General features: G+C 41.5%; 1 protein-coding gene across 1 annotated transcript in view; it reads right to left on the bottom strand.

Annotated features, from left to right (window-relative positions):
* The window catches only part of LOC124775180 (ras-like protein family member 11B), a 393,247-nt gene that overhangs the window by 291,800 nt on the left and 84,626 nt on the right, over positions 1 to 16,821 (bottom strand). Inside the window, exon 3 of the mRNA XM_047250020.1 lies at positions 6,516 to 6,572. Coding sequence (XP_047105976.1) covers positions 6,516 to 6,572 — 57 coding nt within the window. The remainder of the gene's footprint in view (positions 1 to 6,515; positions 6,573 to 16,821) is intronic.

Below are 16,821 nucleotides of genomic sequence, written 5' to 3'. Positions count from 1 at the left end.
TTTGCCAGCAACATTGCAATACTGATTATAATACATCCCTAAAACCATCAACGTAAAACTTTGCAAAATTTTATTGTTGTGAAGAAAAAGTTTAACTATGAATTACGTAACTTCAGTCAAATTAATTAAAGAAGAACGACAGATTTGCTATTAAAGAATAACGTCACCTTTGGTAACAAATACAGCCACTTATTATGACAGCCCAGCAGCAGCTAAAAGAGTATAGTAAAACAGAGTAAGTATATTCATGTCGCAGTTCGATGTAGCAGTCAGATGGCGATCCAGTAACAGTAAAGAAGGTAAGCAACAGTTTTGGCTTATTGCAGGTAACGACTGAGGGCCACGACGACGACATATTCTTTGTTTCGTCGAAATAATCAGCAAATCACTTTTAATAAGCAGCATTTAAATTTGTATGCGAAGATTGCACTTATTATTATTGAGAAAGAGAATTAATTTCAAAGGGAAGATTTCATTTGTTATTATTAAGCAAGAGATAGAAATCCTAAGGGAAGGTTTCATAGGTTATTGTAGAAGGGAAGGTTGTGTAACAAAGGAGATATATAGGAGATGGGAAGGTTTCAAGTGGTCTGGATTGGTTGCATTGTTGATCTGGGAGAGGTGACCAAACAGCGAGGTCACCGGTCCCATCGGATTAGGGAGGATGGGGAAGGAAGTCTGCCGTGCCCTTTCAAAGGATTCATCCCGGTGATTTAGGGAAATCACGGGAAACCTAAATCAGGATGGCCGTACACGGGTTTGACCCATGTCCTCCCGAATGCGAGTCCAGTATGCTAAGCACTGCCCAAGCTCGCTCTGTAGTGGTCTGGGCCATCAGCATCACCACCGACCGTCTGCGTGTTCGCCGGACCTGTTGCGCAAGTAATACTCCGAAACACCTGCGGATCGCCCCACACATGAAACCCAAGGCCAGTCCACTACGCTAGGTACCACAAAACCACTCCATCAGGAATTCCAGGAATAGCACTTCGGTACTAAACCTGCCAAAGACGAGGTTAGTTCGCTCACGCAACCAAGCGAAGCGAAGCGGAGCTGTCGTATCTATTCAGGTACTTCATGTGAAAAGGTCCTCAATGTCGTTACGGCTGCACGAGGGTAATTAACAGACTCTGAACGCGGAATGGTAGTTGGAGCTTAACGCACGGGACCTTCGATTTCGAAAATCGTTAGGGAATGTTTTAATTCAGTTGCGATTTGTTGCCAGTCATGTACTACTTCTCACAATTATTAACATAGCAATGAAAAACAAATTTTCAAAAATCTTTAAACGAGCATAACAAGATTATAGAAGTTCGTTGTTGTCTAAAAATTAGTAAACGTCCAATCCTGTCGCGTGTACCATCAGTGTAACGCTGGCCAATAATGGGTTAATGCTGGCAGATACTGTGAAAATTACTCCCAGCAGTATCACGCAAAAACTTAAAAAAAGATTGTTCTCCCTCTCATGAGTGAACAGTTTGTTATATTTCGCTCGGAAATTTCTCTTTTGACATACGAATTCGTTAGGAAGTAAATCTGCAATTATGTACTTTTATTGCAGTTGCGGATCACATAAATTCTTATAGATCAGGTTACTAATTTCGGTCTGTAATTAACATTTTTGGGGAGACTACAAACAGTCAACACATGTAAAAGTGGTACAGTCACAATAATACGTCAAACGAGCTTTGCCGCACGTACACAAAATTGAAGTACCACATGCAAAGTTGTAAAGGCAACCTGATTCTGTGAAAAAAAGTTATTGGATGTTGTTTGGCGTATTAATATGAGTGTATCATTTATACATATGCCGTCTCTATGTGATTAACGAACTGTGTATAGCCACATCTGAGGACAGTCTTTACGGACCGACATTAATAACATATTACACCAAATTTTTCTGCGACCCTTAGCTGGAATAAAACATATAAAAATATCTTCCGAGAAATCGGAAAACTTTGCTGCCACTATGTCACAACTCGTAAACCTTCATTCGCAATGAATTTCAACAGCACGCAATGTGCCTTTTGAATGCAGTCCCTCATCTCCAAGTTCTATGGACATTTGTATTACCAGATTAAGTAGAAATGATATCGACAAGTATTGGGAACACTCATGATTGAGCGACCACTGCAAAGTGATAGCTACGAGGGTCGTTCAATAAGTAACGCCCCACATTTTTTTTTAAAAAAAAAGCCATTAATATACATAGGCAAACGTCCTTATTAAGGCTTCACATTTGATGTTTGTTTTTTGCGCCGGTGAAGTTTGGAACCGTTCTGGCAGCCGGCAGAGTCGTAGTACAGCGTCAAAATGGCGGCTACATACGACTCATGTTACAAACAGCGTGCTGTTATTGAATTCTTGTGTGCAGAAAAAGAAACGGTAGTGAACATCCATAAACGTTTGTGTGCAGTGTATAGCGATGCTGTAGTTGACAGGACTACAGCTGGGTGATGGGTAAGGGAACTTACAGCCTCAGGATATGCAGAAACAGAGCTCCATGATCAGCCACACCTGGGACGTGGAACGGCCTGTCACAGCCACTGCACCAGACGTGCTGAATCGTGCGGATACCATTATTCATGCCGACCGGCGCATCACAACTCGACAATTGGCTCTACAGTTGTCGGTCAGGATTGGATGTGCGTCTGCAATGATCGAGACTCTCGGATATTCAAAGAGGTGCTTACGATGGGTTCCACGAATGCTCACAGCGAATCACAAGATTCAGAAAAATGCCGTTTCATCCTAATTTTAGGAGCGTTTTGAGACCGACGGAGAGGCCTTTCTGTCACGGATCGTTACGGCGGACGAAAGTTCGGTACACCACTTTGCACCGGAAACAAAAAGGCAATCCATGTAGTGGAATCATCCTCATTCACCACAAAAGAAGAAATTCAAGACAACCCCCTCTGTCAGAAAAGCCATGGTGACAGTCTTCTGGGATTGTGACGGCGTCATTCTCGTGGATGTAATGCCAAGATTGTCAACCATTAATTCAGAGGCAAACGTGAAGATTCTGAATAAACTCAAGAACCGTTTCCGACGTGACCGATTGGACAAGAATCCAGCAGCAATCTTGCTCCAACGCGATAATGCACGCCCACACTCAAGTCCGAGAACCCGGAAACACATCGCCAAATTGGGTTGGACGTCATTGTTTCATTGACCCTTCAGTCCAGACCTGGCACCCTCGGACTTCCATCTCTTTGGGCCGCTTAAAGATTCTCTACGGGAGACACACTTTGAAGATGAGAGAGTGCCAGTCATGCAATGAAAACATGGCTACGCCTACAGGACAAGAGCTTTTACCAGCAGGGAATACATGCTATTCCACAACGTTGGCGTACGGAAATAGAACGTGATGGAGACTACGCAGAAAAGTAGGACATGGACAAGTTGATGTATATTGTCACCAAATTCTGACTCTTAACAATAAACAAGTTCTGTGAAAAAAATGAGGGGCTTTACTTAATTGAACGACCCCAGTATAAATGCGTCGATAGTTAAGCCACATGATAATATTGGAATACTTTTGGTCAAATTGTCTCTGTGTTATGGATACAACAATTTGCACATATTTTTTTCAAAACATTAATTTCAAGTTGTGTCTCTTTACAGTGTGTTAACGTTAACAATATGATGTAAAATGATGTTTATTAAACTGCAATGATGGTAGGTTTTTCATGTTATGTGATATTATCAAACATTTTGGTACTAACATGGACGCGAGAACTGTTACTGATAAAATATTGTTGAGGAGCAGTCAGTAGAAGCCAGCAGAGGACGGTTCGGTAATGAATAATTTAGTCAGACTGGACAAGAAACGTAGAGGATATCGACGCAAAAGATCACTGCAGTGATCAACGAAAGAAGCGACGGAATATGTAATACCGCGGGAGAGTGCCTTTCAGAATTTTGGCGTCATTTAAAATATTAAAGATACGTGCAGTGAGCAGTGCCTGAGACTAACTACCCTCATGGGTAAAGCAGAATCACCAACTACATGGTTCAGACTATTTGCGATTAGTCTGTTTCCACCGACCTATTTAAAGTTCGTTATTTTGAAATGAACTCGGTTAACGGCACACCTTACGCGTTGATAATTACCAGTAATTGAGCTAATTTGCACCAAGTCACAAACTTTTGAAATTTAGATAAAAGGAAACCAAAAATAAAGAAAGTACTTCCTTGTTCCCGTTACCTAGGCATTACTGATTGACAATTTTCCTTCCCCTTTATAACTTATTACCTCAATCATCAGTTAGTATCCGGCAAAGTGAGATTGAATTCAGGCTACGTGAAGTTTGTGTCTCCACAACGAGAAAGATGTTGCCGTAGCATCTATTTTAACGGCAGTTCAAGCCCAAGGACTGTATATAATAATGACAACTATCCGCCGTTATAGTGGAGGATCCGTAGCAGTAATTACATACTTCGCAATCTCAAATGCAAAACATTTGGAAGTAATTTTATATAAAAAGGGAACACAATTTTTTCTTTCCCGTGCAGTGTATTCTCCAATATAACGATGACACAATTGTTACACTACTATGATGGTCACAGGTATAAAATAATGTAGCTGGGATAAGTATTGTTTTATTTTACGTGCCATAACTGTCTTTCTTGGATAAGACAAATGGAATCAGTTTCAGCGTTTTTCACTTTGTTTTCGTTGTACTTGTTAAGATCTGATGCACTGTAACTGCCAATGTCCGGAATATAAATTACAGAGTAATTATGTAGCTGTAGATGTCTCAAGAAGGAGGGAAATTATTATTTTAGTTACAGGTAACAGTTGTAGAGAACCCCCACCTTACCGCCGGTGTGTCTCAGTCTCCTTTGGTGCTCAGGACAATGAGACTAGTGTGCAGTGCTGGAACCGTCAGCATGCCTCAAAGGGTGATTTCGACCCTAGAGGGTTCGCACACTGTCTCTTTGCGGCAAGAAGGCTGTAAGCAGGGGAAATTGCTCTCGAAATCGGAGTGCACCACAGCGAAGGAATTCAAACAATCAAATACTATCGAGAGACGCAAAGTACTCAAGATCTGCCTCGTAGAGGTCGTTCGCAGTCAGCACCAACTAACGAACACTATCTACAGATCACGTTTTATACATATTCGTATACCAAAGATAACGCAACTGAACTGCGTCCTGCCATTTTTGGGAACCAGGGAAGGCTGTGTCGAACCGGACGTTACGCAACTGTCTCCACACACCAATCTGGTATTTGGGTGTCCATTACGAACAGAAGAAGGAAACTGACAACACCATGGGGCATTAAGAAATTGGGTAATGGAACACCTAGAACAAACCCAAGACCAATGGCGCCGCTTTCTTTTCACGAACGACTGCAGAACTAGTCTGACGCATGCTGATCGTTGTATATTCTACACGATTACAAAAATAAGGTATGAGATTATATTTTCAACTGATGTGTTTTAGAAACCGAATATGAAGTTGCAGGAATAGGAGTTGCTTGTACGTTTTGAAGGCAAGCAGGAGAAGGTAATTTTTGTCGGTGCTCTTTAGTTGGAAAACCGAAAGTGCCTGAAAGAGTTTCTGCTAAGATTAGAGATCATGTGCAGAGTATGCAGGTGTTCCCACGTTTATGTCAAACCCTTGTATTTCCTCCACATCCTTCTACTGCACATTCTTTATTGTCTTCCAGAGGATGCTTCTGAAGTGATGTCTTACCCTCGCCAGCAACCCGACAGCTGATACATTAATTCTATTGATGCAGCAGGCCATCCTGAAGAAAACCTGCAAGAATGAAGATACATATTTTCCTCAGAATATTCCGCTCCTGTTTCTCAATTTCTGCAACTTTGGATTACCCTCCAGCAGATATGGCCCCAGATACACAGCACTTATGGTAAAATTTCATATTACGAATAATACTTTTTTGTTGTGGAGGTTAAATGGGATTATGAATGTTGCTTATTCGTGGCTATCTACATAATTTCTCTGCTCTTCAGCCCTGAAGGTCGTTGTATCTCCCCAAGGCATTTGAAGGAAAGACTTGTAAAACGTCCTACATTCCACTTTTAGTCGGACTTTCCTGCTATTTTGATGCAGTTTTTCCATGCAATGAAATTTCTCCTCAAATATGTGAATGTATGACCTTGTGTCGAACTTGTGTAGTTTCTTTGTGGCGTATTAATTTGATCTTTAGTCTTAGTAATCACCACTGAATCATAAGAGAAGACTCTACGTTTAATATTGACTTTGTATACTGAATTGCAGATGTTAATACTGTTCGTGTCATTTTCCCATCGTCCAGACCAAATGAAACAGCAGAAGGGAGACACTGACTCCTTGTCGAACACTGGTACATATCTGAAAAGTGTCAGAGATTTCACCGAGGATTTATACTTTTGTATTTCTACGAATCTGGCAGATTAGTTCTCTGCCTTTCCATGCACTCTATTATTATTATCATTATTATTATTGTTGTTATTCGATGCAAGGTTGTGTCGTGCAACACTGCTTAAATCTGAAGCTTGACTCACCAGTATCCGAACGATACTCGCCGATGAACCGCCTCGTCAAAAATCGCACCGTCAAAGCTGAAACACGAAAGACAATGATTAATTTTCCGGGGGAACTTCTGTAGGTTCACCATAGAGATGTATACATACTCGCAGCGTCTAGACCATATTGAAAGTTTGCCATAAATCGAATAAACACAGTGAAAGTAATCATAATTCAATCAACTGTGTGTCAAAAATGATAAAAGTTGGGTGTAATTTAGTTTGAATGACGTGTCATGAATGAAGTTCAAAGAAACAGTTACAAGCAATTTATATTTGAGATTAGAATATGCTTGAAGTATAAAGGGTGAATGTATCAACTACAACAGAAATAATTTCAACATGGGGTAAGATTCCATCGAGGATTAATTCAGTAAGATCGTGTAGGAAATTTAGACAGTTGGGAAATTTCAACACTTTAAATGATTTATGTTACTGACATTAGGTAATCAAGCGGAAATAACCGGTAGAACACCACACGGAAGTTTACTGTATGTCGTTCCTGAAACATCGAACATATACTTATTTAAAGTGTAATGAGAATTGAGAAACATTGGCTAACAAGTACAGGTGAAAAAAAAAAAAAATGGCTCTGAGCACTATGGGACGTAACTGCTAAGGTCGTCACTCCCCTACAACTTAGAACTACTTAAACCTAACTAACCTAAGTACATCACACACATCCATGCCCGAGGCAGGATTCGAACCTGCGACCGCAGCGGCCGCGCGGTTCCAGACTGTAGCGCCTTTAACCGCTTGGCCAAAGTACAGGTGAGCTGCATACAATGTTAACAGGTGTAACTAAGTACTTCATATTTTTCGACACATGGACACGGCATTACTAGTTCCACGTGCTTTCTGTACTTACTTTGGTGGGTGTTCATGATGGAGACTACTAAACAAACGAAAAATAGTTTGTAGTCTGCTAGAAGAGACACTCGTTGGCGACCGTTGCAATTAAGGGATGTTTCGACGGTTCTAAGGTGAAAGGCCCGTTGATTTCTATTGTCTCTCGTTATAATAAGTATTTTCGCTTTTTGGTGAAAAATTCCTCGGAAGTATAAACATTAATGGTATTTTTGTAAGGTGGACTGTAGGGGATATGGCTCCAGCAATAAAATGTGAAAGAAAATAGTATTCCAATTGATTTAACTGTAAAATAATGCCCCTTATCAAGAAACGAGTGTTAGGATGATCACAGATGCGGAAAATAAGCAAACCGGTACGGATACAACTCTCGACAAAGACATGGAGGGCCAGTTAGCCCAAAATGGTTCAAATGGCTCTAAGCACTATGTGACTTAACATCTGAGGTCATTAGTCCCCTAGACTTAGAACTACTTAAACCTAACTAATCTAGGGACACCACACACATCTATAGCCGAGGCAGGATTCGAACCTGCGACCGTAGCAGCAGCGCGGTTCCGCACTGAAGCGCTTAGAACCGCTCGGCCACATCGGACGGCGCCAGTTAGCTCGTCAAGACTTTTCTTTCACACAGACGTGAGAAATTTAAGTTTGATACCAATAAGTAATGAAATTACGAGGGCGTGCTGAAAAGTACCGCCTCTGAATTTTTTATTCCGTTCTAAATATCGGTTGCAGTGTTACACGTCGTGCATATTACTCGGTCGACTTTCCCGGTTCGCTGACGCAAGTTGCAAACCTCTGCCGCTAGGGTACTCCGAATTGTAGGATGTAACATGTCGGCGAATCACGCAACCACATCAGTGCGTGAGAGACCATTAAAAAAAACTGAAAGCACTAATAATTCGAAGAGCTCATCCGCACATGGAGCAGCCTCTGCTTCAGCTTGACAACGAACGACCACATACGGACGCTGCGGTATCTGCAACGGTCCAATGCGTTGTGTTCACTGTTACTAATGATCCTTCCAGACAGTCCTGACTCGACCCCATCCGATTTTCATCTGTTTACATAATGTAAAGAACATCTTCGAGGACTTCTCTTTGGTAGTGACGAAGCGCAGCCAACAGTGGTGAGGTTGCGGCTTCGTCAACCAATTGGACTCTCGTTGGAATAAACGTGTTCGTTGCCATGGTGACTGTGTTGAGATGTAAATATGTAGACATGAAGAAGAAAGATGAGAAATGTTAACAAAGTCTTTAAATAAAAGCGTTACTTTTTGGCATAAGAAATTCGGAAGTATTACTTTTCAGCACACCCTCGTAGCAACGACAGAGAGCCCGGGAAATACGAGTATAACACTAAAGGGAAAGGAGCTTGACCGTGCATACCACCACGTAACGCAGATGAAATGTGCACCGCAGCAATAAGAACAAAGGTAGTCAGTGGAAATAAAGCACTTAGGAAAAGGCAAGGATTACTGAATGCAAGAGGAATGTAAATTGATCTGAGGAAGTATTTACAAAACACTGTATTTGAAGTATAGTTGCACATAACTACGAAAACTGGTTATTAAGAAAGAAAGGGGAGAAGCATTTAGAATTGTTCGAAATCTGCCTGGGAGAATAATGGAGAAAATTAACACTAGAAGGACCGAGGGGCCAAATTGGCCCCTTTTCGATCTTTTCACTTGTTTTCTGAGCAAATCTTAAGTTCGACTGACTTGATATTTTGTGACTTTTCATCAGTCATATTAAATATTAACCACCGCGTTTTGGAGTGTCCTATTTTTATTAGGTTGTGAAATATGAAGCTTACCACCTCGAAGGACGGCGGGGCCAGTTTGGCCCCTCCAACAATTCTCTGTATTTAGAGGCTACTTCTTTGCAATACTGCGTATGAAATCACATCAACTGTTGTCCTTTTGTTGTTCAAATACGTGACAACAATGTCATTCAATCCACCGCTGATTGCTGGTTAGTTGAATCAAGGATTTCAGTTATTGTCTGTTGTGACGGTATCTGAGAGTCGTCCCTGCAGTCATGAGCTACGAATACAAGAAGCGGCTAACAGACGCTGAAATACTAGCAGAACTGAGAAAAATAGAAGATGAAAGTTCAGGTGAAGAATTTGAGTTTTCCGACAGCGATCAGGACAATGAAGAAAGTTTAGTAGTTCCAGTGTGTGCAGATGAACAATGTGATTCGTGCAAGGAATGTGATGATGTAAACACAGCCCAGGACAGTTTTCCGCTAAATTTAGGGGAATATGAAGCTTCTACATCCAGCATGCCTTCTGATGTTCCAAATTCTAGCTCTATAAGATCAACAACTCAGACAACATTTGCTTCCCCGGGAAGTCAGTCAAAAACTGATACTGGGCAACCTACTGAAGAAACAGAAACAACAAAAGATGGGATTGTGTGGAAAATTGTACCAGTGGGTTCTAATGCAGGTGAGTAATATTTCTGCTCTTTGCGTAGAGTTTTAGTTTGTAAAATTACAAGAAGATATATATTCATATAATATCAGTACATTACACGTTCTAAAAAACTGTTCTTTTTTCGTATGTTTTCAGGTCGTCTACAAAGTCATAACATTTTGCGGGAGAGCTCAGGACCAACATATTATGCTAAAAGGAAAATTCAAAGTGGGAAACTTTTTCCGTGCTTCCATGATGCGCCACACTGTACTGAAGCTGAGGCTCGTCGTCGAACACAAGACGATCCCTGGGCAGCAGACACTGAAGAACTGGATGCTTTTGTCGCCATAATGCATGCAAGAGGAGTGTATGGGGCAAAGAATTTTCATCTCAAAAGCCTATGGCCAACAGTATGGGATCCTCCGTTTTTCAGACAAACTGTAAGGAGTATGCTTCGCCGGCGATGGGCGAAGCATGACAGAATCTCTGACCAGAGAGTAGTTTATTGTTAGTTGTTGCTTGTCGCGAGTCTGCGCTAGTCTGCGCGAGTGGACAGTAGTAGTCAGTCGGATACAGTAATAGTCGGTCGGCTGTAGTAGCGAGTGGACGGTAGTAGTCTGCGGGAGTCGGCTTGCGTCGGCTGTGTGCTCTGCTCGCGACTCTGGTCAGGACTCTGGACGATGAGTATTGTTGTAGAAGGTAAAGAAGCAGCATTGCACATAATTAATAATGTATGTTAATTGTAATTAAATTTGTTCAGAAAAATGCCCCAATAATAATTTTTATAATATAAAGTAACTCTTATAAAGAAAAGCATTCATTTCAATCACCAATGCATTATCATTACTTCCAAGAATGAAAAAAAATATATATACGCCAGCATTGCACGAAGCTGTGTCGAAGAATGTATAATTAAGAGCAGATATATTTGCAGTCTTTTATTGAGGTAAGAATTTCTGCTTTTTTATTCAGAATACAGGGCCGAAGGTCAGCGCTGCTGTCCTTATAAAATTTACCAGATATCATTATTTCTGTTAGGAGATTACATTTGATTCATGGTTCATTATTTAATCAATATTATTGTGAGGTTTATGGTCAATTATCATTTTTTAAATTTTTGTGGGGAGGTTACGCTTGGCTCCATTTCCATTTAACAATTTCTGCTGGGAAGTTACAAAACAATGGGACGAAACAGAGTTATCGAAATAATAGACTATATGAGGTTTGACACCAAGTCCACTAGATCTGAACGCGTCAAGGCTCACAAATTTGCTTTGGTCTCAGATACTTGGAATGCTTTCATAGAAAACAGTGCGTCTAGCTATAAAGCAGAACCTTATCTTACAGTTGATGAACAACTTTTGCCGTCTAAAACAAGATGCCCATTCTCACAATATCTTGCAAGCAAGCCAGATGCATTTGGCATAAAATTCTGGTTACTTGTAGTTGTTTCTAGTAAATACATACTGAATGGATTCCCACACGCTGCTGCTGATCCCCTTCGACCAGTTGACCAAGGCGTAGGTGAAAATGTTGTTCTTAGGCTTATGGGACCATACTTAGGCAAAAGTTTGAATGTCACTACTGACAGTTACTTTACTTCGCTAAGCCTTGCAAACCGTCTGAGGGCGGTATCGACAACTTTAGTAGGTACTTTGAAGCGTAATCGAAGGGAGGTGCCTCCTGCTGCAAAGACCAGTAAACAACCACTCCACTCGACTATTGTGTATAAAAATGATGATGGAATGACACCAACAGTTTATCAAGGGAAAACTGACAAGAATGTTTTGTTACTGAGTTCACATCACTCCCATTTATCCTTGTTCGATAGTCAGAAGAAGACTCTTGAAACAGTGCAATTCTACAATGAAACAATATTTGGGGTCGACGTTGTCGGTCAAATGACAAGGATGTATTCCACAAAAGCCGGTACAAGACGTCGGCCAATGAATGTGTTTTACAACATTTTTGATTTGGCTGCCATAAATTCCTGGGTGTTGTATAAGGAAGTGACTGGTACACGACTTACCAAGCGGAAGTATATTTTTCATTTGTCCGAAGAGCTTCGAGCGCAGTATGTATCATCAAGAAATAAAGAGCCAGACCAGAATCATGCAGACACTACAGGCGGACCACAGAGGGCAACTAAGAGAGAGAAGTGTAAAATTCGTACCTCATGTAAAGGAAACCATACTACTACTGTTTGTTCAGGTTGTGAGAAAGCAGTATGTGGCAAGTGCGAGAAGAGAAGACGAGTGTGGTGCGACAAGTGCAGCAGTAAACAGCAGTGAACTACGGTGGAGTGTGTGTGTGTGTGTGTGTAATGTATTTATTTTGTTAATAAAAATCAACAAAATCTATATATGTGTGTTACATTCCATTACCTATCACAATCTGATCAAGTAAACAAAAATAAACGTCTAGCCAATTTGGCCCTGTCGGTCCTTGTAGGTAGTATCCTGCTTGAGGTCCTCCTAGTGTTAAATGAATAGAGCGGAGTAAGGAAGTGACCGAAAGAGTACGATGGGCAGGAACTCTCCCTGCGGTCTATGAGAGAGAGGGAAGGGAACGGACGTACACGTTAGAAGGTAAAGGAGAAGGGAAAGAGGTTATGAATGTGCTGATAGACTTGAGGGAAGGGATATCATACCGAGAACAAAAGGAAACAGTGTGGAATTTTGTTTTTCCGAAGACCAAACTCAGCTGAAAGCAGTCTTTGGAGATACTTATATCTATGACGAAGGTGGTTGTGCGGAACACACCCATCTTTCGTAAAACTGTGTTACGATTTCTCGAGTTACTGCTGTTTTTAAAATATTTTTATAACTGTATTATGATGAGGATGCACAGCATAAATTCGAGAAATAAGAGACATTATCAAATTACATTCGTGTGTCGAGTAGATGAGTGGCTGTTTACAAACATGTCAGCCTGTAAACAAGTTTCCGTTTCAGATAGTATTTATATTTTTAAACATCCGAAGTAGCGTCCGTTTAAATGTGTTTAGGATTATGAGACTTTCGGACACCATGCTTGGGTGGTGCAGGCAACATTATTTTGAAGCTAGAGAAAGCGCGACGTTATTTTTGATGAGGCCTTTAATAACTAGGAATCATGCTCTGGCGTTCGGAATTAGAACCGAGGGGTGCGCTGCCAGAATTCCACGCTCCGTTAATCCCACATTCCGCTGCTCGCTGCCCGCGAGGTATTCGGCGTGATAGGTTCAGTTAGATTGCGTAAGCTTCGCGGCTAATCTGCTGCAGATCACTAGATGAACGGATAATCAGTTTAGGCCATGTTAGGGGCACTTTTATACTGGCTTTCAAAAGTCATAATTGGACAACAGCTATCGTATTTAACATTGCAACACAAAGAGACAGTCCAGATCACAACAATAATTAATTTATTAGTTACGGTAACTGGTTTCAGTCAAAAGTGACCGTCCTCAGACCAGGAACTCCATGATGACTCGTGGAGCTGTTCCACGAAGCTGCCGCATACAGCAGAAAGTACCAGTCGACAAGAGCTGTATTCGTCAACTGATACTACACTGGACTCATTGAGTAGTATATTGAACATTTTATCATTTTCCCTATGTACACTACTGGCCATTACAATTGCTACACCATGAAGAAATGCAGACGATAAACGGGTATTCATTGGACAAATATATTATACTAGAACGGACATGTGATTACATTTTCACGCAGTTTGGGTGCATAGATCCCGAGAAATCAGTACCCAGAACAACAACCTCTGGCCGTAATAACGGCCTTGATAAGCCTGGGCATTGAGTCAAACAGAACTTGGATGGCGTGTACAGGTACAGCTGCCCATGCAGCTTCAACACGATACCACAGTTCATCAAGAGTAGTGACTGGCGTATTGTGACGACTCAGTTGCTCGTCCACCATTGACCAGACGTTTTCAGTTGGTGAGAGATCTGGAGAATGTGCTAGCCAGGGGAGCAGTCGAACATTTTCTGTATCCAGAAAGGCCCGTACAGGACCTGAAAAATGCAGTCATGCATTATCCTGCTGAAATGTAGGGTTTCGCAGGGATCGAATGAAGGCTAGAGCCACGGGTCGCAATACATCTGAAATGCAACGTCCACTGTTCAAAGTGGCGTCAATGTGAACAAGAGGTGACCGAGACGTGTAAACGATGGCACCCCAGAGCATCACGCCGGGTGATACGCCAGTATGGCGATGACGAATACACGCTTCGATTGTGCGTTCACCGCGATGTCGCCAAACACGGATGCGACAATCATGATGCTGTAAACACAACTTGGATTTATCCGAAAAAATGACGTTTTGCCTTTCGTGCACCCAAGTTCGTCGTTGAGTACACCATCGCAGGCGCTCCTCTCTGTGATGCAGCGTCAAGGGTAACCGCAGCCATGGTCTCCGAACTGATAGTCCATGCCGCTGCAGACGTCGTCGAACTGTTCGCGCAGATGGTTGTTGTCTTGCAAACGTCCCTATCTGTTGACTCAGGGATCGAGACGTGGTTGCACGATCCGTTAGAGCCATGCGGATAAGATGCCTGTCATCTCGACTGCTAGTGATACTAGGCCGTCGGGTTCCAGCATCGCGTTCCGTATTACCCTCCTGAACCCACCGATTCCATTTTCTGCTAACAGTCATTGTATCTCGACCAACGCGAGCAGCAGTGTCACGATACGATAAACCGCAATCGCGATAGGCTACAATCCGACCTTTATCAAAGTCGGAAACGTGATGGTACGCATTTCTCCTCCTTACACGAGGCATCACAACAACGTTTCACCAGGCAACGCCGGTCAACTGCTGTTTGGGTATGAGAAATAGGTTGGAAACTTTCCTCATGGCAGCACGTTGTAGGGGTCGCCACCGGCGGCAATCTTGTGTGAATGCTCTGAAAAGCTAATCATTTGCATATCACAGCATCTTCTTCCTGTCGGTTAAATTTCGCGTCTGTAGCACGTCATGTTGCTCGTGTAGCAATTGTAATGGCCACTAGTGTAATTACGACAAATATGGGCTGTGCTACTACGATAGTAGAAGACTCTTGACGAATGACTGATGGGGGTACGTAGACTTTTACAAATCGATTGGTGTTGAACGATACAGACGGCTTTCCAGTAACTGCTTATTGCAACCAGTACAATGATAAATCGGCAAACATGACAATTAATACGATTATTTGAAACTCATTCACACACAAAATTGGAGCTATCGTCAGTGTTGTACTTCTGGTTTCGTGGATGCATGTAGAGTCTTTAAGGGCAGTATCTTCTGCTAACTGGAATTAACAGTGACCAGAAAATAAGCAGTGCTGGCGATGTCATTCGACTCTGTGACTTCCATCGGCCACGTCACGGAGAATCTTTAGCACGTCGCCGAGAATCTGTAAGTTAGAACGCGTGTGTAGTAAATGTAATGCTTCAAAGCTGTTGGGTGTAGGAACTGCGATTTTCGTCATGTAACTGCGATGTTACTTTGTCTTACGTCATCAAAAAAGTGAATGATGTTGCAGATGAAGTTTATTATGATTGGAAAAGTCGTTCAGTCTTTCCAAGGCCAATTGGTTGAGTCATCTGCCCTATTTTGGATTCCATAGTTGAGATACAAATGATATACCGCCCACTGAAAGAATTGCTGCGTAATACTATTTAGTTTTGTAATGGACAGAAATTTCATGTTAGAGTGGTTCTATCAGAAGTGATATTCAACGTAAAATGCAGTGCGTTTATGGTACTATTAATAGTATTGACTTAAGATTTTGAAAAGCAAATTGCGGAATTATGCCCTATATGCTTGGCTGTTCGTATTTAGAGAAAGGGAGTTACTTAAATGGGATCATTTTAAACGTTGAAAAAGTGGCCTTGTATGCTAGATCTGAAATTAATTTTTAATAAAAACACGTTTCTCATTAAACTTCTGCTTTCTCTTTGGCCAAACATGAACAGATTATTTTGCGAATGAGAAAATTTTACAGTTGCAGTAATTAAATTAAGATAAGTAGGCCATCCGTCAACAACGCATTCCAGCAAGTGGGGCAGCTTGATATAATCACCATATATGCCATCCAGTTTCGCAGCTCTGACGACACGTGTATATTTCACCAACTTTGATAATAGGCAGAGTAATGGTAAGTAATTTCAGTCGTACTTTCTCCTAGTCCAGTACTTACTTAAGTAAAACGAAAGATTTATTGTTGTAAGTAGAGACTTCTTATTTTGACGAAGTGGTCTCGTTCTAGGCGTAATGAAGAGCGTAAACCAAATTTAATGGGCTTCAATACCTGTGTAACGACTTGTCGTACTCACTGTGGATTCTAATGTAACAAAACTTCCAGGGCTTCGAAGTGCTTTCATGAGGAACAGAGTACTTTATCACTTTTTGATTTAGAGAGTGGAAAATAATGAAGGTTGACAAAAGTCTAAAACATAAGATAATTTCTTTGTTGTATACAATAACAATCAGACACTTCCCTGAATGCGTCAGAGGCAGCAGAAATATCGAGAGACGATTTTTCTACGTCAGATATTAAAATCGTGGGTAAAATTCTGCACACAGCTATTAACAATGTTGTGCCCGAAGAAGAAAAGCCTAAATAAAAATACTGCAACCAAGACATACAATGAGGTGACAAAAATAATGAGATACCTCTCAAAATCGTGTCGGACCTTCTTTTATCCGTCATAGTGGACCAGCAAGACATGGCATGGACTCAACAAGTCGTTGGAAGCCTCTTGCAGGAATATTGGGCCATGCTGCCACTATAGCCGTCCATAACTGCGAAAATGTTGCTGGTGGAGGATATTGTACACGAACTGATCTCTCGATTATGTCTCATAAATCTTCGGTGAGATTCATTTAGAGAGATCTGAATGGCCAAATCATTCTTTCGAATTGGTCAAAATGTTCTTGAAACCATTCGCGAACAACTGTGGCCCACTGACATGACATCGGTGTTTGAGAACATGAAGTCCGTGACTGGTTGCAAATGG

The sequence above is a fragment of the Schistocerca piceifrons genome, chromosome 2 (assembly GCF_021461385.2).
Source record: "Schistocerca piceifrons isolate TAMUIC-IGC-003096 chromosome 2, iqSchPice1.1, whole genome shotgun sequence".
Lineage (NCBI taxonomy): Eukaryota > Metazoa > Arthropoda > Insecta > Orthoptera > Acrididae > Schistocerca > Schistocerca piceifrons.
This window is presented reverse-complemented; position numbering and strand designations above follow the sequence as displayed.